Source organism: Caloenas nicobarica, chromosome 5 (genome assembly GCF_036013445.1).
Source record: "Caloenas nicobarica isolate bCalNic1 chromosome 5, bCalNic1.hap1, whole genome shotgun sequence".
Classification (NCBI taxonomy): Eukaryota; Metazoa; Chordata; class Aves; order Columbiformes; family Columbidae; genus Caloenas; species Caloenas nicobarica.
In genome coordinates this window covers 66,806,303-66,833,575 of record NC_088249.1, presented here as the reverse complement: position 1 = coordinate 66,833,575, position 27,273 = coordinate 66,806,303, and the positions used below count along the sequence as shown (strand labels likewise).

At 52.4% G+C, this 27,273-nt stretch overlaps 7 protein-coding genes and 1 pseudogene across 7 annotated transcripts; 5 read left to right on the top strand and 3 right to left on the bottom strand.

The window, feature by feature from the left end:
• The first annotated feature begins 1,220 nt into the window (after positions 1–1,220).
• LOC135989675 (mas-related G-protein coupled receptor member H-like) lies at positions 1,221–2,138 on the top strand. Its single transcript, XM_065636674.1, has one exon. It carries the CDS (start codon positions 1,221–1,223, stop codon positions 2,136–2,138), a length of 918 nt encoding a protein of 305 aa, XP_065492746.1.
• Positions 2,139–3,986: 1,848 nt separating this feature from the next.
• LOC135989461 (mas-related G-protein coupled receptor member H-like) lies at positions 3,987–6,042 on the bottom strand. Its single transcript, XM_065636307.1, has 2 exons — positions 5,826–6,042; positions 3,987–5,495 (listed from the first exon to the last, which is right to left on the bottom strand). The coding sequence occupies exon 2, from the start codon at positions 5,455–5,457 to the stop codon at positions 4,513–4,515; it is 945 nt and encodes a 314-aa protein (XP_065492379.1). The 5' UTR covers positions 5,458–5,495; positions 5,826–6,042; the 3' UTR covers positions 3,987–4,512.
• Positions 6,043–10,942: 4,900 nt separating this feature from the next.
• Positions 10,943–12,716, top strand: LOC135989715 (mas-related G-protein coupled receptor member H-like). The gene is made up of 2 exons (XM_065636739.1): positions 10,943–11,027; positions 11,710–12,716. Exon 2 carries the CDS (start codon positions 11,736–11,738, stop codon positions 12,714–12,716), a length of 981 nt encoding a protein of 326 aa, XP_065492811.1. The 5' UTR covers positions 10,943–11,027; positions 11,710–11,735.
• Positions 12,717–14,414: 1,698 nt separating this feature from the next.
• Positions 14,415–15,976, top strand: LOC135989834 (proto-oncogene Mas-like). Its single transcript, XM_065636897.1, has 2 exons — positions 14,415–14,428; positions 14,962–15,976. Exons 1-2 carry the CDS (start codon positions 14,415–14,417, stop codon positions 15,974–15,976), a joined length of 1,029 nt encoding a protein of 342 aa, XP_065492969.1.
• Positions 15,977–18,211: 2,235 nt separating this feature from the next.
• Positions 18,212–19,464, bottom strand: LOC135989797 (mas-related G-protein coupled receptor member H-like). The gene is made up of 2 exons (XM_065636858.1): positions 19,430–19,464; positions 18,212–19,230 (listed from the first exon to the last, which is right to left on the bottom strand). The coding sequence occupies exon 2, from the start codon at positions 19,178–19,180 to the stop codon at positions 18,212–18,214; it is 969 nt and encodes a 322-aa protein (XP_065492930.1). The 5' UTR covers positions 19,181–19,230; positions 19,430–19,464.
• Positions 19,465–20,388: 924 nt separating this feature from the next.
• Positions 20,389–21,644, bottom strand: LOC135989602 (mas-related G-protein coupled receptor member H-like). The gene is made up of 2 exons (XM_065636556.1): positions 21,610–21,644; positions 20,389–21,410 (listed from the first exon to the last, which is right to left on the bottom strand). The coding sequence occupies exon 2, from the start codon at positions 21,358–21,360 to the stop codon at positions 20,389–20,391; it is 972 nt and encodes a 323-aa protein (XP_065492628.1). The 5' UTR covers positions 21,361–21,410; positions 21,610–21,644.
• A 1,813-nt stretch (positions 21,645–23,457) lies between these two features.
• Positions 23,458–24,618, top strand: LOC135989604 (mas-related G-protein coupled receptor member H-like). Its single transcript, XM_065636558.1, has one exon. It carries the CDS (start codon positions 23,644–23,646, stop codon positions 24,616–24,618), a length of 975 nt encoding a protein of 324 aa, XP_065492630.1. The 5' UTR covers positions 23,458–23,643.
• A 914-nt stretch (positions 24,619–25,532) lies between these two features.
• Positions 25,533–26,796, top strand: LOC135989764 (mas-related G-protein coupled receptor member H-like; annotated as a pseudogene).
• The last annotated feature ends 477 nt before the right edge of the window (positions 26,797–27,273 follow it).

Below are 27,273 nucleotides of genomic sequence, written 5' to 3'. Positions count from 1 at the left end.
CAGCTGAAGGGGACATGGACAACGGCCAGTGCCGCTCTGGGGAGGAAGGAGTGACCATGTCCCCCACATCTCAGCCTAGAGGTCCTCAAGACCCCCTCCTCTCCAGTCAGTGCCCTCATCTGCCACCCCAAGAGCCCTGCAGAGGTGGACGGGTGCTTCTGGTGTCGGGGTGCAGGGAGTGATGGGGGGGTGATATGTGCCGTTCCTTGCTATCCACCCCTAGCCCTATGGCTGCTTCATCTCCTGTTCTCCTGCCACCAGCCCCCCGTCTCCCTCGGTGGGTACCAGCCCCTCGGTGGGCACTGCAGCCCCCAGACCAGCCAGGTCCACCTGAACCAACAGCTCAAACACCAAATTCCCACCCAGACCTGATGCACAACACGGATGGAGGAGAAATGGCTGGCGATTCACATGCTGGGAGTCCGGAAGGCAAGTATGCACATTAATGAACAATTTCAGAAGGATGCCAGCATCAGGGCAGCGTGGAAGGCGGAGACTGGAGCACAATAAAACAATTAAGAAGGTGGTAATTACCAGTGTAATGAGATATCAGGTTGGATCCTAAAAGCATTGAGATTCTTTCAACAGCAAACATGTAGCTCCTGCAGTATTGATCCTCTGGTGTATTCTTGCGGGCAAAACATTTCCTTTCCCGTAGGACCAAACAGAAATTTGACAGGAGAGGCTCCGTGATGCAGCCTGTGTCTCTGAAGCTGCCCAGCGCACTCTCACCACCTGACCCATGATCTTGCAGAAACGCCCCAAAGAGTCGCTGTATTTGGAGGAGAGAGAGGCTGCTCGAGCCTTCCGAGGACGTGGAGACCCCAGTTCTCTTCAGCTGAGGAGATCGTGGTGAGGACGGGCTGGAGGACGGGACTGTGCCCTGCTCGGACGCACGGCAGGTTGCCCTCAGCCTGCTGCCTGGAAAGGTAGGGAGTCAGGACTGCAGCCCAGCCCGGGGGGGCTGCTCGTGTCTCCCCGCAGCTCCCCACAGCCCCTCTCACCACTCCCACATGCATCCGTCCCGTCTCTCTCTGCACTCACCTCCCAGCCCATCACTGCTGAGGCAGCCGCCTCCCCAACCCACCTGTCACCCCCCTGTCCCCAACTCTGTCACACCACCAGGACCCCTCACCCAGACAAGTCCTTCTTGCTCTTGGGGTCCCACTAACTCTCTGTCCGCTCTGACCGCAGCTGGGGACCGCGTCGCACCTCCTGCCATGGAGGTGAACCAGACATCTCCACCTCCCACATCACCTGTGCCAGAGACCGACGGAGAAGTCTCCTGCAGGGTGGAGGTCACCGACGTGGCCATAGACGCTGTCACGCTGCTCATCTGCTTCTGTGGGCTGGTGGGGAACGGGGCCGTCCTCTGGCTCCTCGGTTTCCGCATCCGCAGGAACCCCATCACCGTCTACGTCCTCAACCTGGCCGTCGCTGACTTCGCCTTCCTCCTCTTCCTGGTCACCTCATCCCTCCTCTACATCATGGAGAACGTCTCCTGCTCCACTCTTTTGTCCTTGAAGTACATGAGATCACTTTTCCTGTTCTCACTGTTCTCCTACAACATGGGCCTGTATCTCCTGGCAGCTATCAGCATTGAGAGATGCATGTCCGTCCTTTGCCCGCTCTGGTACCGCTGCCGCCGTCCCCAGCACTTGTCAGTCACGGTGTGTGTCCTGCTCTGGTCCCTCTCCATCACTGTCATTGCTGCAGTGACATCTCTGTGTCTGCTGTACGACCACGAGCACTGCCGGGTGGCTCTCATCTCCATGTACGTCCTCAACTTCCTCGTCTTTGCACCACCCATGGTCATTTCCAATGTGATCCTGTTCATTAAGGTCCTGTGTGGCTCCAAGCGACGTCAACCCAAGAGGCTCTACATTGTTATCTTCCTCACTGTCCTCTTTTTTCTCATCCTTCTGGTTCCTCTCAGCATCTGGAATTTCCTGCAGCAGTTCAGCTACACCTCTGTGCCCTCCCAGGTTGTTTTCCTGCTCGCCTGCATCAACAGCAGCATTAACCCTTTCATCTACTTCTTGGTGGGGAGCTACCAGAGGCATTGCTCCTTGGTGTCCCTCCAGGTCGCATTCCAGAGAGTCTTCGAAGAGACGGCGGTCACCACAATCTGCAGCTAAGAGGCCACTGGAGTCACTCTGGCCATGCTGCCCACCCTGGCTTCATGCTCATCTTCCACCCTTGCTGCAAGCTGGGCCCACAGGTCACCTTCTTGTGGCTGTGTGTTAGGATGCATCCCATCCCTTATCCCATCTTGTCCCCATTCCCAACCCTTATCCCATCCCCATCCCTTATCCCACCGTGTCCCCATCCCCATCTTCATCCTTCATCCCATCTTGTCCCCATCCCCATCCTTCATCCCATCTTGTCCCCATCCCTTATCCCGTCTCCATCCCTTTTCCCAACCCCATCCCCGATCCCACCTTGTCTCCATCCCCATCTGTTATCCCATCTTGTCCCCATTCCCATCCCCATCCGTTATCCCATCTTGTCCCCATCCCCAACCCTTATCCCATCCCCATCCCACCGTGCCCCCATCCCCATCTTCATCCTTCATCCCATTTGTCCCCATCCCCATCTTCATCCTTCATCCCATTTGTCCCCATCCCCATCTTCATCCTTCATCCCATTTGTCCCCATCCCTTCTCCCATCCCACCCCCGTCCCGCCCCGTCCCTCGGGCCGCTCCCCCCGCACGCCGCCGGCCCTGCCGGCCGCTCCCCGGCTCGGAGCGCGGATCTCTGGGCTTTGCTGCCCTCCAGCGAGGGCGGAGCAGCCGGGAGCCCTACACACCCCCCGCCCGGACCCCTCTGCCCCCGGGGAAGCGGCTCTCCGGGACTCGGTGCTCCCCGGCAACGCCTCCGCTCCCCCGCCGGGGCTGTGCCGCCCGTCCCGGCCCCGGCCCCGCTCCTCCCGCCCCAATAAACGCCGCTGGTTCCACCCGCCGCCTCTCGTTCCTCTCCGGCCGCTGACAGGGGGGCGGTGAGGGGGAGGTGGGACGTCGGGGGGCTGCGACACAGCGGGGTGAACCTCTGCCGCTCTGCGGAGTGGGGGCGTCCCCGAGAAACAGCCCCCCAAAACCACATGGAGCGACTCAAAGTGAGAAGTCCATAGGGAGGCACTGGAGCGTCAGGCGTGGGGCTGGCTGGGGGTTGGGAGGTGGTGGGGTTGCAAGGGGGGTGTGGGACGTGGTGAGGTTGATATGAGGGGTGTGGGAAGGTCTGGGATGTGATGGGGCTGGTGGGAAGGTCTGGGATGTGGTGGAGCTGGTGGGAAGGTGTGGGACGCAGAGGGACTGTCTGGGGGGTACAAGAGGTGGTGGGGCTGACCAGGGGGTCTGGGATGTAGTGGGGCTGGTGGGAAGGTCTGGGGTATGGTGGGGCTGGTGGGAAGGGGTGGGAGGGGGTGGGAGGTGGTGGGGCTGACCAGGGGGTCTGGGATGTGGTGGGGCTGGTGAGAAGGGGTGGTGCTGGTCGGGGGACGCCACAGGGAGGAGAGTGATGCCCATGGAGCCCATGGTGACCAACAGAGCTGGCACTCTGCTCCTGGAAGGTGGTGGCCGGGCTGGGGACCACAACTCCCCCTCTTCTTGCTGCTGCACCATCCCAGCCTACTGAAGAAGGAAAAGTACTCCATCCTGCTGACGCCAGCAGGGAGGAAAAATTTCAGAAGAAAGAGTACTTTGCACTTAGACCTGGCTTAAAAAAAATAATAAAATCTTTGGGGAGATATTTGCTGTGACACTAATAAATCAGCCTGGGGGCACTGCTGTACCCCTGCACTCATCTGGGTGTGCCGGCACAGCCCCAGCTGCAGGCACTTGGCATCATTTTTGCTCCAAAGAACACAAACCGTGTTTGTGTCTCCACCCGCACCCCCAGCCAGCAGCAGGACCCAGACGAAAGCAGTGTGTGCTGACACACAGACCCACAGCAGCTCAGGGTGCACGATGCTGTTTATTGACATCAGGCAGTGGTGGGATACAGGAACTGGGTACTGGTGGGATACAGGAACTGGGTACCGGTGGGAGGGGAGGGCGGTGGGGCCTTGGCAGGGGTCCCCCCGCCGGCATTGCTGGGGACGGGAGGGGAGCAGAGCTCGGGGAGGCTGCACAGGCTGGGACGCAGGATGGGGAAAAGCACTTAGGGTACCAAATGGTTTTTGCCCCCACAACGTACATGAGTCAGAGTTTCCCAAAGGCCATGCTCATCCTGAAAAGCTGGTGGGAACACGGTCCTCTGGGGCACGTTGCCCTTGGGGAAGAGTGTTGCAGGACTTGGGGTGGGCTGGTGGGGAGCAGAAAGCTGAGCTCAAACACAAATTCCCTCCACACATCGACCTTGGCGAGGCCCCTGCTCTCCTCTTCTGCAGGGTGCAGAATTACACCACAAGGAAACTGGGCTCATCAAGGAAAACACTGCAGAAAATTTATTCATCCAGCTGCTCAAGGAATCCCTCAGCTACCATCCCAGGGGCATTAAGCAGTGGAAAGGATTCAACAAGCTGGGGCCAGCGTGTCCATCGTTGTGTCACTGCTGAATATCATGTTGTCTGCCGGCTCCTCAAAGACCCTCTGGAAGGCGACCTGGGGGGACACCAAGGAGCAATGCCTCCGGCAGCTCCCCACCGAGAAGTAGATGAACGGGTTGATGCTGCTGTTGATGCAGGCGAGCAGGAAAACAACCTGGGAGGGCACAGAGGTGTAGCTGAACTGCTGCAGGAAATTCCAGATGCTGAGGGGAAGAGCGAAGAGGAGGAAGAAGAGGACGGTGAGGAAGATAACGATGTAGAGCCTCTTGGGTTGGTGCTGCTGGGAGCCACACTGGACCTTAATGAAGAGGATCGTGCTGGAAATGACCATGGGTGGTGCAAAGACGAGGAAGTTGAGGACGTACATGGAGATGAGAGCCACCCGGCAGTGCTCGTGGTCGTACAGCAGGCACAGAGATGTCACTGCAGCAATGACAGTGATGGAGAGGGACCAGAGCAGGACACACACCGTGACTGACAAGCGCTGGGGACGGCGGACGCTGTAGCAGAAGGTGGACATGCATCTCTCAATGCTGATGGCTGTCAGGAGGTACAGGGCCGTGTTGTAGGAGAACAGCGAGAACAGGAAAAGTGACCTCATGTACTTCAAGGACAAAAGAGTGGAGCAGGAGATGTTCTCCATGATGTAGAGGAGGGATGAGGTGACCAGGACGAGGAGGAAGGCGAAGTCAGCAATGGCCAAGTTGAAGATGTAGATAGTGATGGGGTTCCTGCGGATGCGGAAACCGAGGAGCCAGAGGACGGCCCCGTTCCCCACCAGCCCACAGAGGCAGATGAGCAGCGTGACAGCGTCTATGGCCATGTCAGTGACCTCCATCCTGCACGGGTCATCTCCGTCGGTGATCAGCGTGGGTGCTGTGGGATTTGGCGACATGTGGTTTGCCTCCATGGATGGATGCTGGGCGGTCGGTGGGATGTGGCCCCTGGCTGTGGTCAGAGTGGACGTGGAGTTAGCGGCTTGGAGAAGCTGGTGCTGAGCCATGCAGCCCCTCAGCCAGCTCCCTGAGCTGGGAAATCACGAGTGGAAGGCAAGCGGGACATGCTGGGGAGGGGAGTGGTGGACATGGTGGGGTGGGAGAAGGAGATGGGGGGGGAAGGAGAGGGGGGTTCACCAGGAGATGCAGAAGGCAAGTGGGGAGAGGACCTGGGGAGAGCTCTGCCGGTCGCTGGGAGAGGGTGGGGGGAACGTAGCTGCTGGCAGTGGATGCTGGAGGAGAGGAAGGTGAGGTGGGGATGAAGAAGAACGTTGCACTTAACTGTTAGCGTTGCTGAAGCAGAAGGCAAGGGCTGGCTCTCCAACTGGGCTCAGGCAGATCAGCGTCAGTGTCCTGGCTTCTCACACTTCCAAGTCCTGAAGCAGATCCTCCCAGGACAGTGGAATGAAGAGGAAAGCCCCCAGGTCACCAGGATGACCCTGCTCTTGCCCCACCAGCTCCTCTCTGCGCCCCGTCCCGGGTGCAGTGGGGTCGCAGGGGAGTCGGGAACGGTTTTGTAACTGCAGCTACGTCAGAGCTCCACTTCCCTGTTTTTATTTATCTTAATCTTTTCTTTTTGCCAGAAAGGAAGTGGCTTTTGCCAGAAGCTCCACAAGCAGCATTTTGTGAATGGCTCCTCGTCTATTCCTGATTGGAAACACTCATCTCCGGTCAATGACCCACTCCCTGACTGCCTTCCATTTCCTGGAAGCTTTCTGCTCTTCTTAGTTTCTTCTCTGGCTATCTCAGGGCTTCCCGGACCTCAACATCCCCAAACCTCAGCATCCCTGAACCTCAGCATCCTTGGACATCAGCATCCTCTGATTTCAGCATCCCTGGACCTCAGTATCCTCAAACCTCAGCATCCCCAGGAGGGCATCTCTCCTCCATCATCAGAGCGTGATGCTGGTGATGCTGGTGCTACTGGTGGTACTGGTGGTGCTGCACACAGGGAGGGCAGCTGAAAACATCCCTTTCTTTTCAAATCAGTACACAGAGTTAATAAAGAAATGGCTTTTTTTTTTTTTTTCCCCCCCAGTGTAGTGAATCAGACAGAGATATTAGTCTGGGCATGATAGGAATCTGTTTTCTGCCTTTTTGTTTTGTTTTGTTCTAGGGAAAGGAAGAAAGCAATTTACTCTTTACTATTTTAACCTCTTCCACAGAAATGGCACCACCTGCCTCACAATCTGCCCCATCGCTGCTGGCAGTGGGAAGGATGATTCATCTGAAGACGGGACAGCCCATGCCCAGTTCTTTCAGAAAGGGGAATTCTCCTTGTCATAAACTTCTCGCCGTGAAGAACAGTTCACTGTGGGAAAGCACATACCGTAATTAGCCTTTTACAGAGTTCCCAAAAGACACAGCAAATTTAAATCTGAATATCACAACCTGTGACTGTGTTTAACGTGCTCTTACACCTCAGAGAAAAATCCTTTACATAAAACAACAAATCTTCTCATTTTGTGCAACTGAAGCCAATTTTAAATCACTAGCATTATGTTTTCTGAGCTTGAGGGAACGGTTCCCTTCTCTTGCGACTCAGAGGGTTTGGATTTTTCTTTCCTCCCCATGCAAATGCTTAAGGATCCATGCCATTTCTTTTCAATCAAGGCTGTGCCATGCATGTGAACTAAAGGATTATCATCAAAAAAAAATATCAGGGGAGGAGCCATCCAGGAGCCTCCGTGTCGCTCTCGTATCAGGAGGCACCTTCTCTCCTACCAGCGCAGACGTCGGTGCTCGCAGGGGCAGAGATGCCTCATTAACGCTGACCGGTAAGAAGATTTTGCAGCTGACGTAGAGCTTTTTCCCAGATGTCTATTTTTATCTGAAGAAAACAGACCTGCAGCGGGCAGCATCACCCCTCGGTCGGCACAGAAAGGTTTGCAGCTTTTTGCTGAGGTCGCTTCGTGTTACATCTCTGCAAACGGACCAGGAGCACCCTGGGGTTTTCTCAGCCGGCACAGCTCACATCTCCCCATCAATTGCTGCCCAGCGCCGGGGGCTCCTCGTGGCAGAGGGTTCACACGGTCACCCCTGCAAGATTCACACCCTGGGGGAAGCCAAAACAGAAGCAGAATTGTATTTGGATAAGTTTTAGTGGGAAAAAACGCCTGGGAAGTGAGAGCTGTTGGGATGCAGTCGTGCTATTCACGGCTACAGATGCTGCGATGGGTCCTTCCCGGGAGGAGGAGGATGGATGGTGAAGGACACCCTGCAGCTGCAGGAGCCGGGGGGTACCACCTGAGTGCCGATTCACACCGCCTGAAGATGGATTAAAAAAGCAAAGGGTCATTATTTCCCCCTGGTCCGTGGAAATCTGACTGAAGAGAAGCTTTGGGAGCAACGGGGAGACGGAGCTGTAAAGCAACTGCATTACATTTAACACAGCCTGTTACCGGGACGGGACATTTTTAGCTCATCCTAACACAGCTTTAGCATGAAAAAGATATTTTTGGGTTGATTTTTGCAGCCACAGCAGCCCTGGTTCGGAAACATCCAACTGGACGGGGCTCTGAGCAACCTGAGCTTGTGAAGATGTCCCTGCTCATGGCAGGGGTGGCACTGGATGGGCTTTGACGGTCCCTTCCAACCCCAAATATTCTGTAATTCTGTGTTTTTATGGCTCCATGATTCTATGATTGCCCGCGGTCCTGCAGCCGGTGACTATTCCCAGCCAGCGCAGCACATTTCTCCATCGGGTGGGGGTTTCCCGAAGGATTCAGCACCGGGATGTCCTGTCCAGCCCTCCAGCACTGGAGGAGATCCTGGGAATGTGCCCAGGGGGAATTTGGAGCAATCCGGCCCAAAGTGCTTGTGGTCGGAAGGACATTTGGGGCAAAGGCAGCGAGAGTGCTGGAGATGGTCGCGGTAATTATTGCAAGCTTCGTCAGCAGCTTATTCACTTGGACACTTCAAAGCTCACCATCTTGAATTTATCTTAGGCTACTTAAATAATCCTGGGTCAAAGGATTTCACTTTGCTATCAACCATCTATTTTTGTTACAACCCTGTCAGAATAGTTTATAATTTTGCTCTAATTTCCTATAATTGCTTGGGTTCTTTTCGATTGCTGGGTGGGTTATACGACAATGTTTCTGCTGGGAAATCAGTGTCTCTGCTCGAGCCCTCCCGGCAGCTGCAGGCAGAGGAATGCCGATTAATTAATTGCAGTTCACCCATATGTTCCTGTGGTTTGGTGGTTTGTCCAGCTGGCCCTGGATATGGCAGAGATGGTAAAAGACCATCTCCAACTCTGCTTTCTGCTTTTTTTAAAAAAAAAAAATTATTTATTTTTTTCCAGGATCATAGTGATCTAAAAGGGGATATGAAGCAAATCAGCACCTCCAGGTTTAATTGAAAACTGTGAGTTTGTTTCTGAATATTGCCCCTTTCATCCCACTTTTACCATAGAGAGAACAAACTTAAACATCTAAAATGATGCCAAAAAGGTGCCTTTAGGGACAACGGCATGAGGGAACCTGTCACCTTTGTCCCCAGCATGACTGTCACCACATTGGTGGGGGTTATTAACCCACCCAGCCGGGTATTCAACCACTCGGCAGGAGGGGGCTTCCCCAAGAGCAGCTGTCAACATTATTTATCATGTTAATAATAATAATAACAACTATTATTTTTTATTTATTTATTGATTAATTTATCTATTTTTATTTGTATTTGTCATTTTTATTTATTATTTGCTAGTTATGAATTGTTATTTATTGTTTTTCATTTTTTTTTTACTATTTACTATTTATCCACTAATTTACTATTTACTGTTTACTATTTAGGATTGGACTCGATAATCTTGAAAGTCTCTCCCAATTAAAATGATTCTATGATTCTATGATTCTATCTACAATCTACAGTCTATTATCTACCATCTACAGCTTATTATTTAGTCGTATATATTATTTACTCTTTGTTATTTATTTATTACATTAAGATCATTTAACATGTAACAAAGCTGTGATGTTATTTACAAACAACTGGAAAACATAGCCAAATAGCTGCTGGCTGCACTTATGCTTGTGAGTCCTGTTACTCTCCTTTAATTTCATTTTCTGCTGAACCTTCGTTTAAATAGGAGGACCACAGCCTGGAGCTGGCTGAGATGCTCTCCCAGCCATCTGCATCTCCTTCCCCTTGCTCTGGGTATCTCTGATGATTTCTCCTGAGCTATTTGTTTAAATTTGCTGTACAGCAGACAAGGAAGCGAGACAGATCTGCCTGGCCCCAAAAAGGATGCGAAGGGATGGAGCCGCAGAGGTCACCTGTGAGGAACGGTCCCCTCCAAGGACTCACGTTGTGTCCTGCAGCCTCAGCTGGGGCGAGACGTGAGGACGGGGCACGGAGCTGCCACCCACGTGCTGGTGTCAGGGGATGGGACCAGTGGTCTGTGTCATCCCTGGGCACGGTGACCTGGTGTGTCACACCGTCCTGCTGCCCTCTCCATGACACGGGGTGATCAGAGAATCACAGAGTCATTTTGATTGGAAAAACCCCTCGAGTTCATCAAGTCCAACCGTTCCCCCAGCCCTGGCACTGCCCCATGTCCCTGAGAACCTCATGTCCGTCTGTCCAACCCCTCCAGGGATGGTGACTCCAGCACTGCCCTGGGCAGCCTGTTCCAATGCCCCACAGCCCTTTGGGGAAGAAATTGTTCCCCAGATCCAACCTCAACCTCCCCTGGCGCAACTTGAGGCCGTTTCCTCTGGTCCTGGCGCTTGTTCCTGGGGAGCAGAGCCCGACCCCCCCTGGCTCCAAGCTCCTTTCGGGCAGGTCAGAGATCAGAAGGTCTCCCCTCAGCTCCTGTTCTCCAGCTGAACCCCCGGGTCCCTCAGCCGCTCCCATCACCCTTGGGCTCCAGCCCCTCACCAGTGTGGACGATGGAGATGTTCAGCTCAGCTCTTACAAGCGGGGAGGTGACAACGGAGCATCTTTTCCGGGGTCGATGGAGAGCTGGGGGGCTTTTGTGAATTCACAGGAACCACGACACATCTCAGGGACGTCACAGCTGGGCACAGAAGACAAGAAGCAAAGGAGAAGGGAGATGATAATTTTGGGCTCAACACAACAGGTTTGCAAAGAGGAAGCGTTTGAAGCAACCAGCAGATGGGTCTGCAATGCTTGTCCCATGAGGGTGACTCTTTGGCAATCCTCTTCCGCTGCTCTCAGAAGTGATGACCAAGCCCTGGCACATCTACGTGCCCACAGCCACCCGCCCCTGAGCAGAAATCCAGGGCCGTGGTCCCAGAGCACATTTGGCCTCTAGCAGAGGAAGAGTCAGGGTGCCAGAGCCCTTGGAGGAACCTCATCATGGAGTTACCTTCTTCCTGGTGCCCGCATCTCTTCTGGGAGGGTTTTGGCGTGGCAGCGTTGTAAAATTTCATGTGCAGATCTGACGGAGAGGACAGCAGTTTGCAGCTCTGGGACACTGAGGCTGTGCAAGGACCTGCCCTCCCCGGACTCCCCGTGCCTGGTGAGAGGGGTCTGGCTGTCACCTCCGCTCCTGTCTCTGGGACACGCTGCTCTGCTCTTCTGTGGTCTTTCCATTCCCCCCAGTCACCTTCTCAGCCCTTTTCAGTCTTTAAAGATCAAACAGCTCTGCATCCCTTTTCTTTTTCCTTCCACTCCTCTTCCAGCTCACTCTCTGTCTCCTGCCACCCTGGGCCCAGCCTTTTCCTTCCTATTCCTATTCCTATTCCTATTCCTATTCCTATTCCTATTCCTATTCCTATTCCTATTCCTATTGCTATTCCTATTGCTATTCCTTTATTTCTATTTATTCACATTCCTTTATTCCTATTCCTATTCCTATTCCTATTCCTATTCCTATTCCTTTATTCCTATTTATTCCTATTCTGTTACTTCTATTCCTATTCCTTTATTTCTATTTGTTCCTATTTATTTCTATCTATTCCTATTGCTATTGCTATTCCTATTCCTATTCCTATTCCTTTATTCCTATTCCTGTAATTTGTTTCTCCTCTCTTCTTTTTTTTTTTTTCCTTTCTGTTTTTTTCTGCTCAGCTCTTCTCCTGTCTGGGTTGCAGATGTTGTCGCCTGTGGAGGAGGGGGGAAAACCAAACAACCAAAAGACATTCCCAGTACTGGGGACCTGAAAGTCACTGATTTTGCCTTCAACTCTTGCCTTTCCCCAGGTGAGCACTAGAGAGGAAGGAGGAAGATGGATCGATATCCCAACATCACGATCCGCGACTGTCTTACAGTGTCACCAGCATCTGTGGAGAGCATGGTCTATGGGAATGGACACAACGAGACCAGGTGCTTTGCAGAACACATCCCTGAAATCGTCACCGGTGCCATCACGCTGCTCATCTGCCTCTGCGGGCTGGTGGGGAACGGGACCATCCTCTGGCTCCTCGGCTTCCGCATCAGGAGGAACCCTTTCACCGCTTATCTCTTGAACCTGGCCGTGGCCGACGCCTGCCTTCTGCTCTGCACGTCGGCTTTCCTTGTGATATACCACATGCCCATGCTCAGCTGCTTCCAGCCTGAGCTCCTGCGGGTGCTGCCGCTCTTCCACTCCATGGTTCTGCTCACCTACAGCACCAGCCTCTACCTCCTCACGGCCATCAGCGTGGAGAGGTGTGTGGGTGTCCTCTGGCCCTTCTGGTGCCGATGCCACCGCCCGAAGCTCCTCTCACCCATCACGTGCAGCCTGCTGTGGGTCCTGGCCGGTGTCCTTGCCGGGCTGGTGTACTTTGTGTGTGACCTGGGTCACTCCCAACACTGCTGGATGGTCCTTGGAACCTTGTGCTTCCTCAACTTCTGCTTCTTCACTCCCTTTATGGTTCTTTCCAACGTGATCCTCTTCATCAAGCTCAGACGTAGCTCTTGGCAACACCGCCCAGCGAGGCTCTACACCGTCATCTTCCTCACTGTTCTCTTCTTCCTCCTCTTTGGCATCCCTCTCAGTGTCCAGATCTTCCTCAACTTCTTTGTCTACATGAATTTTGTCTTTGAGATCTGCCTCTTGCTGGCCTCCGTCAACAGCAGCATCAATCCAGTGATTTACGTCCTGGTTGGGAGCTACGGCAAGTCCGAGTTCAGGGGATCCGTCAGAGTGGCTCTTCAGAGGGTCTTTGAAGACAGGGCAGATTTCCAAGAGGTGGGTGAGAGCCCTGTGATGGGAGTTGCTGCCTAAACCCCTATGGATGCACCTGGAGAGGTGAGCGGGACCACCAGTGGATGGCTGTTCATCTCCCAGGACATGGCCACACTTGAGATTTCCACAGGCAGGGCTGGTTCCCACCTCAAACTTATTTTTTAAGTTATTTTAATAAAAGCATCTTTCATGTAACTTACTGGTGATTGCAGTTTCTTCCCTTGGTGGCTCCATGAGGTGCCCTTGCTTGGTCTCAAAATTGTGACACAAGAGGTGTGCCAGTCCCCTTATGCTGCCCGCTGGTTTATAAAGCTGAAATGATGTGGTACAGAAAGTCCTGCACCATTTTTTCTCTGGGGTTAATATTACCACACTCCCAATTTGTGACTTGGTTGCTTCCCAGCATGGAGATGTCCCAACTCCTCCTGCCTCCACCCTCTTCTGGGACCTTTGTGCCTGATACTAAAGCACTGACCACTCACTGCTTTCATCCTCAAAAGCCCTCAGATCAAAAGAGATGATGGTGAGGGACAGAAATGATGTTTTCAAGCTCCCTCTGGCTTGATGTCTCCCTGTGCCACCATCTGACAGAGAAAACCCATCTCAGTCCAACTGATAGAACCAGCAGCATCAAGAACCCAAGAAAAGAGGCAGAAATAGGGGCCGGGAACTCACGCAGGCAATAGCTGGAGGTTGAGTTCTGCCTGCCAGATGTTTTTATTAGCTTTTCTGACACACAACAACTGCTACCAGAGCCATAATATTTACAGAAGGTAGCACACAAGCCTAACCCCATACAAACAAATAACTGATGTCTGTAAATTTCCTGTTGGAAATCAACATTTTAGATTAATATGCTCAGGATGTTGCCCACAAAAGCAGAAGCCAAGAAACCCTGAGTGTTTTTTTTACGATGAGGGTGGTGAGAGCCTGGCCCAGGTTGGCCAGAGAGGTGGTGGCTGAACCATCCCTGGAGACATCCCAGGCCAGGCTGGACGGGGCTCTGAGCAACCTGAGCTGGTGCAGATGTCCCTGCTCATGGCAGGGATTGGAATAGATGAGCTTTGAAGGTCCCTTCAACCCAAACCATTTTACGATTCTATGAATCTGTGATTCTGCCCTTTGGTCAAGCACATGGGTGGATGGGGCAGCGAGTCTTGTGTTGCACGGCATTATCCTGGTGGACCTTGATGCTTTCCTTATCAAGTCTATGGGTCATTAAGGTCAAGTATCACTGTGAAGTTGCGGTATACAAGTGGCAAACTTACATCTCGAACTAGAAATAGAAGTTTTGGAGCAACGCCCAGCTTGTAGCGCAGGGTCCTAAAGACACACCCCTGGAATGACAGGAGAAAAGTTCAGCCAGTTCAAAGATATTAATCTTTTGGGAATGGGGTTGCTTTAAAATGAAAAGAAAGAGGAACCTGACTCGGAAAAAATCTGCTTTTCCCATAGGTCTAGTTTCTGACACTCTTTTTTGTTAGTCATTTCCTGTGCAAAACCAAGAATAGATTATAACCAGAACCCTGATAACAGCCAAATGCAATGAAATAGTTCCCTGTTTGTGAGAACCCTTGAGAACAAGACCTGACTGTCTAACACTGAGAAAAGTGGTTTGTGAAAGGACCTGAGAAAGACCCCATGCTGGAAGCTTCACAGGCTCACCAAGGCAGATGTTGGTCCAGTTTTTTTCTATGTGATAACTCCAGGAAACCTGATGAAGATCCCATCACGGGGATGGCGATTGCGAGGTGATGCAGTGTGTCTGCTCCGGTGAAGGTCCCCAGGCTGTGAGAGGAAAGAAGGTCAGACTTTTCTGGGTGTTCTTTTTTTGTTCAGCCTCCCCTCGTTGGGGTTGAACCTGTTGATCAATTTGCACCAAATCTGATTGGGGAATAGTGGTCTCTAGGGTATTAAGAGCTATAAATATTGTGGAAAAAGGTGGCAGGGGAATACAGAAATTGGTGTCGCACTGAACAGCTTAGCAATATCAAGTGTAAATCATATCATGATTTTCCTGTTCCAGACCTGTCCTGTCCAAAGCCAGGAAGGAGGCATCTCCCCAGCTTTTGCTGCACCTCTGTACCTGCTCTTGTGCCAGGTGTGTCATACCCATCTCCCCACACCCTGTCTTTCCCCTCTCCTGTCCCTCCTTCCTCCCTGTGCTCCTCCACGTCTAAGCTGGGGCATGGCTGCAAACATCTGAAAAGCTTTGCGTGGGGGACAGCAGAGTTGCTGACGTGTCTCTGTGTCGTTTTGTCCCTCCAGCTGCGTGAGGGGGAAGGAGAAGCAGCAGAGGTTTCGTAACGAGCACATTGTTCTTGGCCGTGGAAAGAGCCGGTGCTGCCTGCTGGAGCCAGCTCGGTGGGATGGTGTACAACAGGACTTGGCATTACGGGTCGCTGGGGCCGGCTGGCTCGTACGGGGACGATGGCTACAACAGGACAGACTGTGAAGATGGTCACTTGAGCAAAGTCCCTGTCACACTGCTCATCTGCCTCTGTGGGCTGGTGGGGAACGGGGCCGTCCTCTGGTTCCTCGGCTCCCGAGACCGCAGGAACCCCATCATCGTCTACGTCCTAAGCCTGGCCATCGCTGACCTCACCTTCCTCCTCTCCATCGCCATCGCCCTTGCGATATTTTATGGCTCAGAGAGCCTTTGTCACAGGCTGGACTGGCAGGACGTGGCGACTGTGTTGAACATTACCATCCTCTTCAGTTTCACCGCCAGTGTCTACCTCCTGACAGCCTTCAGTGCCATGACGTCCCTGTCCATCCTTCCCCTGGTCCGTGGTCCCTGTCACCGCTCCCAGCACTTGCCAGCGCTTGTGTGTGTCCTGCTCTGGGTCCTCTCCTTCCTGCTCACCATCACCCTCTACTTCTGCCCTGCAGCTCTCATCGTCTTTGCCCTGAGCTACCTCGTATCGGTGCTTATCCTGATTTTTTCTGGTCTAACCCTGCTTGCCAGGCTCTTGTGCTCTTCGTGGCAATATCCTCCAAGGAAGCTCTGTATTGTGGTCCTGCTGGCTGTCTTCTTCTTCCCCTTCTTCACTGCTGATTTTGGTTACTGGCTCTTGTTAAGACTGTTTGATTTTTCTGTTTTTGTCTTTGATGCCTCTCTCCCGCTCGCCTGTGTGAACAGCAGTATCAACCCTGTTATTTACTTCTTGGCTGGGAGCTGTGCAAAGAAGTTCACCCTCTCTGTTAGGGTTGCTTTCCAGAGGGCTTTTGAAGGTGGAACAGAGCCCCAAAACACAGGCGAAACTCACAGAGAAAACACAGTGGAAGCAGCAGCTTAAACCTCTGCAGCCCCTCCCTGAGAGAAGGTGCTCATCACAGAATAGTTTGGGTTGGAAGGGACCTCTGGAGATCATCCAGTCCAACCCATGCTCAAGGGATGGAGACATCCCATGAGCCAAAGTGAGACAAGGAAGGTGGTTTTGGTGCAGGTCTGGATGCAGCTGAACAGAATGAGCTGCAGCACAACAAGTCATGCTGGGTGGCATGGGAACTTCTGCCTGGGGTGGTCACTGAGGAGTGCGATTAAAAACCCATCAAAGCCTTTGAAACCTCTGCTTTGAATCTGTTCCATCCAACAGTTCAGAGCTTTCCGTGTCTCAAAAACGAGCTTGCTCTACCCTGCGCACTATTAAAACGAAGCAATGGAGGTTGGAGTCGCTGACCTTGAGGGTCTCTTCCAAACAAAATGATTCTATGATTCTATGACTCTATGATTCTATGGTTCTTAGATCCTGCCAGTGTTTATTTTTTTGGTGTGTCTGCCTAAGACCACACTGTGGGTCGAGAAGAAAGCTTGGCACAGCAGGGCAGAATAATTCGTGGGCAAACCCTTGTGTGGGCATCTCCAGCGGGTGCCAGCACATGCGAAGAATATGTGGAGGTTTTCACATCCAGCTTTGTTCTCAAGCAAGTAGGCAATGTGTTTTGGATTGCCCCTGGAAGGCTTTCCGTGAAACGCATTGCTTCTGCCTCAAAATGAGTTTTGTCCTCACACCACGTGGGTCGCCTGCATGCAAGGGTTTTCGACTGGAGCTGCCTCTTGTCGTTCCTCCCACTTTTCTCTCTGTCTGGATGGTTAGTCTGAGCAAATGCTATTTCGCAACCGTGACCTGAGGTCTGTGTCCATTTCTGGTGTGTCTGTTCCTCATCTAGAAAAAAAAAGACGAGGAGCAGAATTAAAATGAAACAGCCCCAAAAGCACAGCCCTGCCTGAAGACTCTGTTAAAGACTGGATTTTCTCTGTGAAAGAGCATACAGGGAGGGGGGAGGAAAACAATGGAATTTTTATGGGAAAGACCCTGTTGAGGCCATGAGGGCTGAAAATGAAAAGTCTTAAAATCCTCTCTCGGTTTTCCTGTGGGGACTGATAGGAGCAGGGCTGGAGCAGACTCCCTGCCCCTTGCAGGGACATTACTGTGCTGTTGGGACCCTGAGAGACCCCGCAGGGAGGTGACAACCTCCAGGATGCGATGTCTCGTCATCCATCCGTTGCACCAAGCCATGTTTACCTGGAGCACAGCTGGAAACCAGCAACTCGTGTGAACTTCATGGCATGAACATGATCTCAAAGGTCCTTTCCAACCAAAATGATTCTGTGATTCTATAATTCTATGATTCTATGAGCGCTGGGAACACGCAACTCATAATCCTCTGGTACTATCAAACCTGTACTTTTCTCAGGTTGATTTAACCCTGGAATTAAATGGTGTGACACTTGAAGTATAAGAGAATGTTCTTTTTTTCTCCTCCAGATCTGCAGCCCTACCTGATGTTGGTTTGATTCTCTTTCCAGCAGTTGGGAGTGCACGGTCAGCTCTACTGACCCATACTTTAGGCAGAAGAGCAAGGATGCTCTGTGCGATCCACACACCTCTCCTGCCATCTAGAGGCATCAACCCCACAGATATGTGTGCAACCATCACCAGCCCCGTGCTGGAGGTGTCCCCACAGCCCTCCGAGCCTGGGCTGTGGGTGAGCGCGTTGTTTGGGGGAAGCCATGCAGCCCTGGAGGAGGCAGAGGGGTTCAGATGGGTTGTGAGAGGGGGATTTTGGTGGGGGTGAGCTGCCACATAGGCTCTCTTCAAGAAGGTATCCTGCTCAGCTTCCAGGAGCAACTAGCTCTACCAGGTGTCCTCACCCTCCACCTCCCATAGGGGCAGCAGCAGATGTAGAGGTACGGACACAACTGCCATTGCAATTTCCCCGTGCCGAGGGAACCAGGATTGAGGGACCTGCAATATACTGAGGATGAGCTCCCCCAGGGACTCACGTGTCAGACCTTCCCCAGGAAAGACATCCCCAGAACACCACATAACTCATCTGCTGAGCCAAAGGAGCCAGAGTTTATTCGCTGGGGCCAGGGCAACGAGGGTCATTGCAATGGGGAGCTCAGCCCGGGGCAGGACCCAGCCCGGCTGAGCGGGGCTGCGCTGGGGCTGTGCCACCAGCCCCCGCGCCTCCATCCCAGCCCGTCTGCCAGGGTCCACATCTCCAGCCTCCTGGACAGCCCGACCTTACAGACTGGTCGCCGCTGTAGTGTCCCCAGGGACACGGTTCTCCTCATTCTTCGCCTTCTCTTCAAACACTCGTTGGAAGGCGACTTTGATGGATCCCTGGAACTGGCACTGCTGGCAGCTCCCCACCAGAAAGTAGATGAGCGGGTTGACGCTGCTGTTCAGCGATGCCAAGAGGTAAGAAACAGGAAGGTAGAACGATTGCAGATAAAAAGGACCAAGCAAAATGGCCACATTGAGAGGAAACCCAAAGAGGAACAAGAAGATCGCACTGAGCAGGATGGCAACGTAGAGTCTTCCTGGGCGTCGTCTCTGTGAACCACATCGGAGTCTGATGAACAGGAAAAGGTTGGAAAACAGTGGCAGTAAAGAGAAAATGAAAGAATTCCCAATGCATACATATGTTAATACTTCTAAATATGTGTGAATAGAAGTGCGATTATAAATGACAAACAAAGAAACAAAAAGTCCAGCGAGAGTCCAGAGCACCCCACACACGATGCCTGACAAGTGCCTTGGGCGGCGATACCGGTACCAGATTGGGAACAAACCAGACAGACACCTCTCAATGCTGATGGCTGTCAGGAGATACATGCTGGCAAAGTACCAAAACAGAAACAGAATTGGCATGACATCAAGGGTCAAATCATATTCGGAAGAGAAAACACAGTAGAAATTTGGAAAAATGTATAACGTAAGTATAACAAGAAGGAAGAGGAGCAGAGAGAAGTCAGCGATGGCCAGGTTCAGGACATAAACGGTGAAGGGGCTCTTCTTCGTGTGGAAGCCCAGGAACCACACGACCAACATATTCCCCACAACTCCACACATGCAAATGACAGTACAGACAAATGCCATTATCAACCTCGTATCATCTAGTATGAACCGACACGGAGTAAATGGCCAATAATATGCATATGGAAAATCCGAGTAGTCCGGATAGAGCTCTGTTGTGTTGGTCTCCTCCATGGCGAATGACCCTGCTCTGCGTGGCCAACTTCTCCCTCTCCCACCAGCTCCTGGGAGAGACGAGGAAGGAGAAGGACATGAGGGGCACGGGCGCTCCCAGCACTCGCCATCTTTCCCCACGGCCCCACGCCAGCCCCAGCCTGCACCAGGAAGGTCCCCGTCCCCTGCCGTGCCCAGGACAGGCTGCCACCCCTCCAGCCCTGTCCCTGCCAGGACCCATCTCCCACCTGCCCGTCCCCAACCTCCTACCTCCTGGTGCTCTGGGAACGGGGCTGCTGCAGGAGCCCCAGCACACGGGACCAGGCTTGTCAGGAGAAAGGGTCTGGGGACGGCTGCTGGGCCACCCGCTCTGCTTCTGCCTCCTCCCTCGTTCCTGACAAAGCTCACGTATTTTGGTCGGGAGACTTGTCTCCCAATCTCATCACATTGGTCACAGCTTCCCCTCACGTGTCCCATGGTCGGTGATCTTGCCACTAGGAGCTGGCCATGTCACCCCCTTCCTCCCCTCCTACCGTCCTCCAGCTCTGTCCCACCGTGCGAGGGGCTTCTGGTGGTTGCCTGGTGCTGGACCAGGAGACCCTCCACACTGGGAAGCCACCCATGAGTGGACATGCAGCAGCACAAGGGCTTCACCTGCTGCCTTGGATGAAACTCCCCAGGCGTGTTCCTTAGAGATTGTGTCTGTGGTTTACACAGGGCTGCAAACGGGTTTTTATCTGCAAGATTCTTGTCTCACCAAATCTCATCCATCAGCACCGTAGATACAGCTCACTTTTCTCCGTATTTATTTTGCTTTCCCATTCTCTCTCTCTTTCTTTGTTTTTCATTTCCTTTTTTATCCTCTACACCACTAATCCCCCCTCACTCACCAGGACCCCTTGGCTTGCCCAGTTTTGCAATCCTTTTGGCAGAGCCCTGCCCTGCTGGGACAACAGAGATGGCCAGAGCTCCCCCAGGGACTCACGTGTCAGACCTTCCCCAGGAAAGACATCCCCAGAACACCACAAAACTCATCTGCCGAGCCAAAGGAGCCAGAGTTTATTCGCTGGGGCCAGGGCAATGAGGGTCATTGCAATGGGGAGCTCAGCCCAGGGCAGGACCCAGCCCGGCTGAGCGGGGCTGCGCTGGGGCTGTGCCACCAGCCCCCGCGCCTCCATCCCAGCCCGTCTGCCAGGGTCCACATCTCCAGCCTCCTGGACAGCCCGACCTTACAGACTGGTCGCCGCTGTAGTGTCTCCAGGAACGTGGTTCTTCTCCTCATTCTTCGCCTTCTCTTCAAACACTCGTTGGAAGGCAACTTTGATGGATCCCTGGAACCGGCGCTGCCGCCAGCTCCCCACCAGAAAGTAGATGAGTGGGTTGATGCTGCTGTTCAGTGATGCCAAGAGGCAAGAAACAGGAAGGTAGAGCGATTGCAGATAAGCAGGGTCAAGCAAAATGGCCACACTGAGAGGAAACCCGAAGAGGAACAAGAAGATCGCACTGAGCAGGATGGCAACGTAGAGTCTTCCTGGGTGTCGTCTCTGTGAACCACATCGGAGTCTGATGAACAGGAAAAGGTTGGAAAACAGTGGCAGTAAAGAGAAAACGAGAGAATTCCCAATGCATACGTATTTTAATACTTCTAAATATGTGCGAATAGAAGTGCGCTCATAAATGACAAGCAAAGAAACACAAAGTCCGGCAAGAGTCCAGAGCACCCCAGAGACGATGCCTGACAAGTGCCTTGGGCGGTGGCACCGGTACCAGATTGGGAACAAAACAGACAGACACCTCTCAATGCTGATGGCTGTTAGGAGATACATGCTGGCAAAGTACCAAAACAGAAACAGAATTGGCATGATTCCACGGATCAAATAATATTTCCATGAGGAAACACAGTAGAAATTTGGAAAAATGTATACCATAAGTATAGCAAGAAGGAAGAGGAGCAGAGAGAAGTCAGCGATGGCCAGGTTCAGGACATAAACGGTGAAGGGGCTCTTCTTCGTGTGGAAGCCCAGGAACCACACGACCAACATATTCCCCACAACTCCACACATGCAAATGACAGTACAGACAAATGCCATTATCAACCTCGTATCATCTAGTATGAACCAACATGGAGTAAATGGCCAATAATATGCATATGGAAAATACGAGTAGTCCGGATAGAGCTCTGTTGTGCTGGTCTCCTCCATGGCGAATGACCCTGCTCTGCGTGGCCAACTTCTCCCTCTCCCACCAGCTCCTGGGAGAGACGAGGAAGGAGAAGGACATGAGGGGCACGGGCGCTCCCAGCACTCGCCATCTTTCCCCACGGCCCCACGCCAGCCCCAGCCTGCACCAGGAAGGTCCCCGTCCCCTGCCGTGCCCAGGACAGGCTGCCACCCCTCCAGCCCTGTCCCTGCCAGGACCCATCTCCCACCTGCCCGTCCCCAACCTCCTACCTCCTGGTGCTCTGGGAACGGGGCTGCTGCAGGAGCCCCAGCACACGGGACCAGGCTTGTCAGGAGAAAGGGTCTGGGGACGGCTGCTGGGCCACCCGCTCTGCTTCTGCCTCCTCCCTCGTACCTCACAAAGCTCACCTCTTCTTTTCAGGAGACCGCCCTCACGATCTTATCGCATCTGTGACATCTTCCCCTCACGTGTCTCATGGCTGGCGATCTTGTCAGTAGGAGTCGTCCACGTCACCCCCTTCCTCTCCCCCCACCAGTTTTTTACCAGGAGGTGCCTATCTTATTAAGAAAGGCACTTAGAATCTGTAAAGTATCATTTTAAACACCATTTACTAGATTTAAAACTATGAAGACACGGAGAGGAGAGGAGAGGAGAGGAGAGGAGAGGAGAGGAGAGGAGAGGAGAGGAGATGACAGATAATTCTATGTCCCTTCAGGTGCTGGGAACCCCAGTTCTTGCAGCATTAGACAGGCCTATGGTCAGGGCAGGTCCTGTCCATGGAAAGGTTACCCCATTATCATCATTTGAGCTACTACAGGATCTTCTTAAGAAGGAAACCCTCTCATTTTACTGTTAAACGAGAAGGATATTGACGTGAGAACCATTGCAGCAGTCTTAGATAAAGGCAAAGACAAGCACGTGGTGCAATCACCAACACCCAGTGCAAGCTGCCTGCAGGCTCCCCTCTCGTGGTCAACCAGCCAGGTTTATCCCATGGCCAAGGGAGATGAACAGCACAGACCCGGGTCTACTCAGGTTGAGCCTTTTGTGGTTCACTAACTCCATGATGTGTTACGGTCTTCTGGTCAGGATCTCTACACGTGCGTCCTCCAGCCTCAGCTCACCATGCTGGGGTCTCCTGGGTGTTCCTGTGCGAAGCTGGTGGTGGAAGGTTTCCCCTAGCTGACCCTAACTGGAGCCCCTGATCAAATGCGTGGGATCTGGACAAATAAGACCTGCTGTTGCCTTCAGGACCCTGGAAGAGAGAATCAGAGTACCCCGCATGGACAGTTTGGTGTGCTATGCTGTTCAGTCATGCTTCATGAAATTAAGTCTCTTTATTCCCCTTTCCTATGGATTTGGGCTTATAAAAGTCATCCCATCATTGTCCTGTGATAACAGCATTTGTTTTTCTTTCTTGACCACCACTGTAAAAAATGTTTCCCTTTATTGATTTCTTCTATGGCTTTGTAGCATCAAGTTTCTCACAAGTATTATGTTCCACACTTCGACACATCAAACCAAAGCCTCTATCTGATGGTAGTGTCTCCCAGAAGAAAGCTGGGAGAAGTCTTCGAGCGCCAGTTTACATGTCACTAGAGGCACTGAGCAAAGCCCTCAGGCTGTTGCACGTCTGCACGCCAGTGATTTCCCATGTTTAAATGTCCTTGGCTCGTTTCTCTCTCACTCTCACCTTTCTGCCACCCTCTGTCCTGGGAATGACTTACGTACCCTCCTCTGTTGACAAATGGAGATTTCCCCATGCAATTAAGTGGTACTTCTGGAAAGCTGACATGGCCAACTGTTACTGACAAGATCGCCGACCATGGGACACGTGAGGGGAAACTGTGATTGATGTGATGAGATTGGGAGGGGAGTGTCCTGATCACGGGAAGTGATGTCTGAGCACAAGTCTTCTCCTCAGGCACGAGCCCAAGGCAGAGTGGGGTGGCCACAGCAGCCACCGCCAGCCTCTTTCTTCTGGCAAGCCTGGACCTGAGGAGGCTCCGTGTGCTGGGGCTCCTGCAGCAGCCCCGTTCCCAGAGCACCAGGAGGTAGGAGGTTGGGGACGGGCAGGTGGGAGATGGGTCCTGGCAGGGACAGGGCTGGAGGGGTGGCAGCCTGTCCTGGGCACGGCAGGGGACGGGGACCTTCCTGGTGCAGGCTGGGGCTGGCGTGGGGCCGTGGGGAAAGATGACGAGTGCTGGGAGCGCCCATGCCCCTCATGTCCTTCTCCTTCCTCGTCTCTCCCAGGAGCTGGTGGGAGAGGGAGAAGTTGGCCACGCAGAGCAGGGTCATTCGCCATGGAGGAGACCAACACAACAGAGATGTCTCTGGACTACGTGACTTCTGGATGTGTGAACAATGGGGAGACTTTAAAATATGAATGCTTAACAGTACCTTTTGGACTGAAGGTCTTTGGAGCTGTTTGTGTGGGGATTTCTCTTTGTGGACTTGTGGGGAATATGTTGGTCGTGTGGTTCCTGGGCTTCCACATTAAGAAGAGCCCCTTCACCGTTTATGTCCTGAACCTGGCCATCGCTGACTTCTCTCTGCTCCTCTTCCTTCTTGCTATACTTCCATTATATATTATTACAGAATTGTATTGTAATTTCTTATTGAAATTGCTTACTCAGATCATTCATATCACGTCAATTCTGTTTCTGTTTTGGTACTTTGCCAGCATGTATCTCCTGACAGCCATCAGCATTGAGAGGTGTCTGTCTGTTTTGTTCCCAATCTGGTACCGGTGCCACCGCCCAAGACACTTGTCAGGCATCGTGTGTGGGGTGCTCTGGACCCTCGCTGGACTTTTTATTCCTTTGCTTATCATTTGTTATCTAAATTCGCTTAAAAAATATTTTGAACTATTACAATGTATAAGCATTGGGAATTCTCTCATTTTCTCTTTACTGCCACTGTTTTCCAACCTTTTCCTGTTCATCAGACTCCGATGTGGTTCACAGAGGCGACACCCAGGAAGACTCTACATTACCATCCTGCTCAGTGCGATCTTCTTGTTCCTCTTCGGGTTTCCTCTCAGTGTGGGACTTTTGCTTAGTCCTTATTGTCTTGATTTAATCTACCTTAACATATCTTCCCTCTTGAGTTCGCTAAACAGCAGCATCAACCCACTCATCTACTTTCTGGTGGGGAGCTGGCGGCAGCGCCGGTTCCAGGGATCCATCAAAGTTGCCTTCCAACGAGTGTTTGAAGAGAAGGCGAAGAATGAGAAGAACCATGTCCCTGGGGACACTACAGCGGCGACCAGTCTGTAAGGTCGGGCTGTCCAGGAGGCTGGAGATGTGGACCCTGGCAGACGGGCTGGGATGGAGGCGCGGGGGCTGGTGGCACAGCCCCAGCGCAGCCCCGCTCAGCCGGGCTGGGTCCTGCCCCGGGCTGAGCTCCCCATTGCAATGACCCTCATTGCCCTGGCCCCAGCGAATAAACTCTGGCTCCTTTGGCTCGGCAGATGAGTTATGTGGTGTTCTGGGGATGTCTTTCCTGGGGAAGGTCTGACACGTGAGTCCCTGGGGGAGCTCTGGCCATCTCTGTTGTCCCAGCAGGGCAGGACTCTGCCAAAAGGATTGCAAAACTGGGCAAGCCAAGGGGTCCTGGTGAGTGAGTGGTGTAGAGGATAAAAAAGGAAATGAAAAACAAAGAAAGAGAGAGAGAATGGGAAAGCAAAATAAATACGGAGAAAAGTGAGCTGTATCTACGGTGCTGATGGATGAGATTTGGTGAGACAAGAATCTTGCAGATAAAAACCCGTTTGCAGCCCTGTGTAAACCACAGACACAATCTCTAAGGAACACGTCTGGGGAGTTTCATCCAAGGCAGCAGGTGAAGCCCTTGTGCTGCTGCATGTCCACTCGTGGGTGGCTTCCCAGTGTGGAGGGTCTCCTGGTCCAGCACCACGTAACCACCAGAAGCCCCTCGCATGGTGGGACAGAGCTGGAGGACGGTAGGAGGGGAGGAAGGGGGTGACATGGCCAGCTCCTAGTGGCAAGATCACCGACCATGGGACACGTGAGGGGAAGCTGTGACCAATGCGATGAGATTGGGAGACAAGTCTCCCGACCAAAATACGTGAGCTTTGTCAGGAACGAGGGAGGAGGCAGAAGCAGAGCGGGTGGCCCAGCAGCCGTCCCCAGACCCTTTCTCCTGACAAGCCTGGTCCCGTGTGCTGGGGCTCCTGCAGCAGCCCCGTTCCCAGAGCACCAGGAGGTAGGAGGTTGGGGACGGGCAGGTGGGAGATGGGTCCTGGCAGGGACAGGGCTGGAGGGGTGGCAGCCTGTCCTGGGCACGGCAGGGGACGGGGACCTTCCTGGTGCAGGCTGGGGCTGGCGTGGGGCCGTGGGGAAAGATGGCGAGTGCTGGGAGCGCCCGTGCCCCTCATGTCCTTCTCCTTCCTCGTCTCTCCCAGGAGCTGGTGGGAGAGGGAGAAGTTGGCCACGCAGAGCAGGGTCATTCGCCATGGAGGAGACCAACACAACAGAGCTCTATCCGGACTACATGACCTCTGGATATGTGGAATATGGGGAAAATATGGAATACAAATGACTAACAGTACCTTTTGGACTGAAGGTCTTTGCAGGTGTCTGTATGGGGATTTCTCTCTGTGGACTTGTGGGGAATGGGGTAGTGGTGAGGTTCCTGGGCTCCCATGTGAAGAAGAGCCCGTTCACAGTCTACATCCTAATACTAGCTGTTGCTGACTTCTCTCTGCTCCCCCTGTTTGTTTTGCTCATATTGGCATTTTTGAGCTTAACAGCAATTTGGTCTTATTTGCATGAATTTATTTCTTTCTACATGGGTTTTTTATTGTTTGTTGAATTTCTGTCCCATGCCTTTGACCTTGGAAGCCTGGGTCTGCTGACAGCAATCAGTGTGGAGCGCTGGTGTCTGTCCTGTTCCCAACCTGGTATCGCTGCTGCTGCCCAAAGCATTTATCAGGTCTTGTGAGTGGGATGCTCTGGGCTCTTGGTGGATTTTTTGTTTCCTCAATGCATCTTAGCTTTAAGTTTGCTAAAAGCTATAAGACCATATTTGCAGGCATAGACATTGCAATTTCCATAATGTTGTTGTCAATAATGTTGATTTCCAACGTGTCCTTGTTCATCAAGCTCCGACGTGGCTCACAGAAACGTCGCCCGGGGAAACTCCGTGTTGCTGTCCTGCTCGACGTGATCTTCTTCTTCGGTATTCCTTTCAGTGTAGAGGTTTTTCTCATTCCTCCAAGTTCAGGTGAGCTGTTTCCCAAAACTACCTCTTTCCTGTTGGCATCGCTGAACTGCAGCATCAGCCCATTCATTTACTTTCTGGTGGGGAGCTGCCGGCAGCGCCAGTTCCAGGGCTCAGTCAAAGTCGCCTTCCAACAAGTCTTTGATGAGAAGGTGACAAATGAGGAGGGGAACCACGTGTCTGGGGACACTGTGCTGGAGAACACCCTGTAAGGATGGGCTGGTGAGGAGGCCTGGAGATGTGGAGCCTCACTGACTTGAAGGTTCTTCCTATGTCTTAAATAAAAAATGATTTACCTGCTCCCATTCCCATTTTCTGTCTTTATTTTCCATCTTCATTTTCCCCTTTGTTTATTTTCATTATGATTTGCCTTTTACTTAGTGCCGTCTTTGACAGTAATTCGAGTATTATTTCCTCTACCACACATTCTGTACTGAGTATTCTTGGTTCTTCCTGGATCCTTCCTTTTTGTTAGTAGCTTTCCATAAAATGGGTGATGCATATACTGCTGCTCTAATGCAAAGCACAGCTATGATGGAAATGCATCCCAAGGAAGCTCTGGAATAGTCATAATGGGCTGAGGTAACAAAATGTATTTTAAGATGGAGTAAATCATATTGCCAAATATCCATGGAAGTCATCAATTAAAACCAGATAACGATAAAAGGAAAACAACTGAGTAGGTGCCA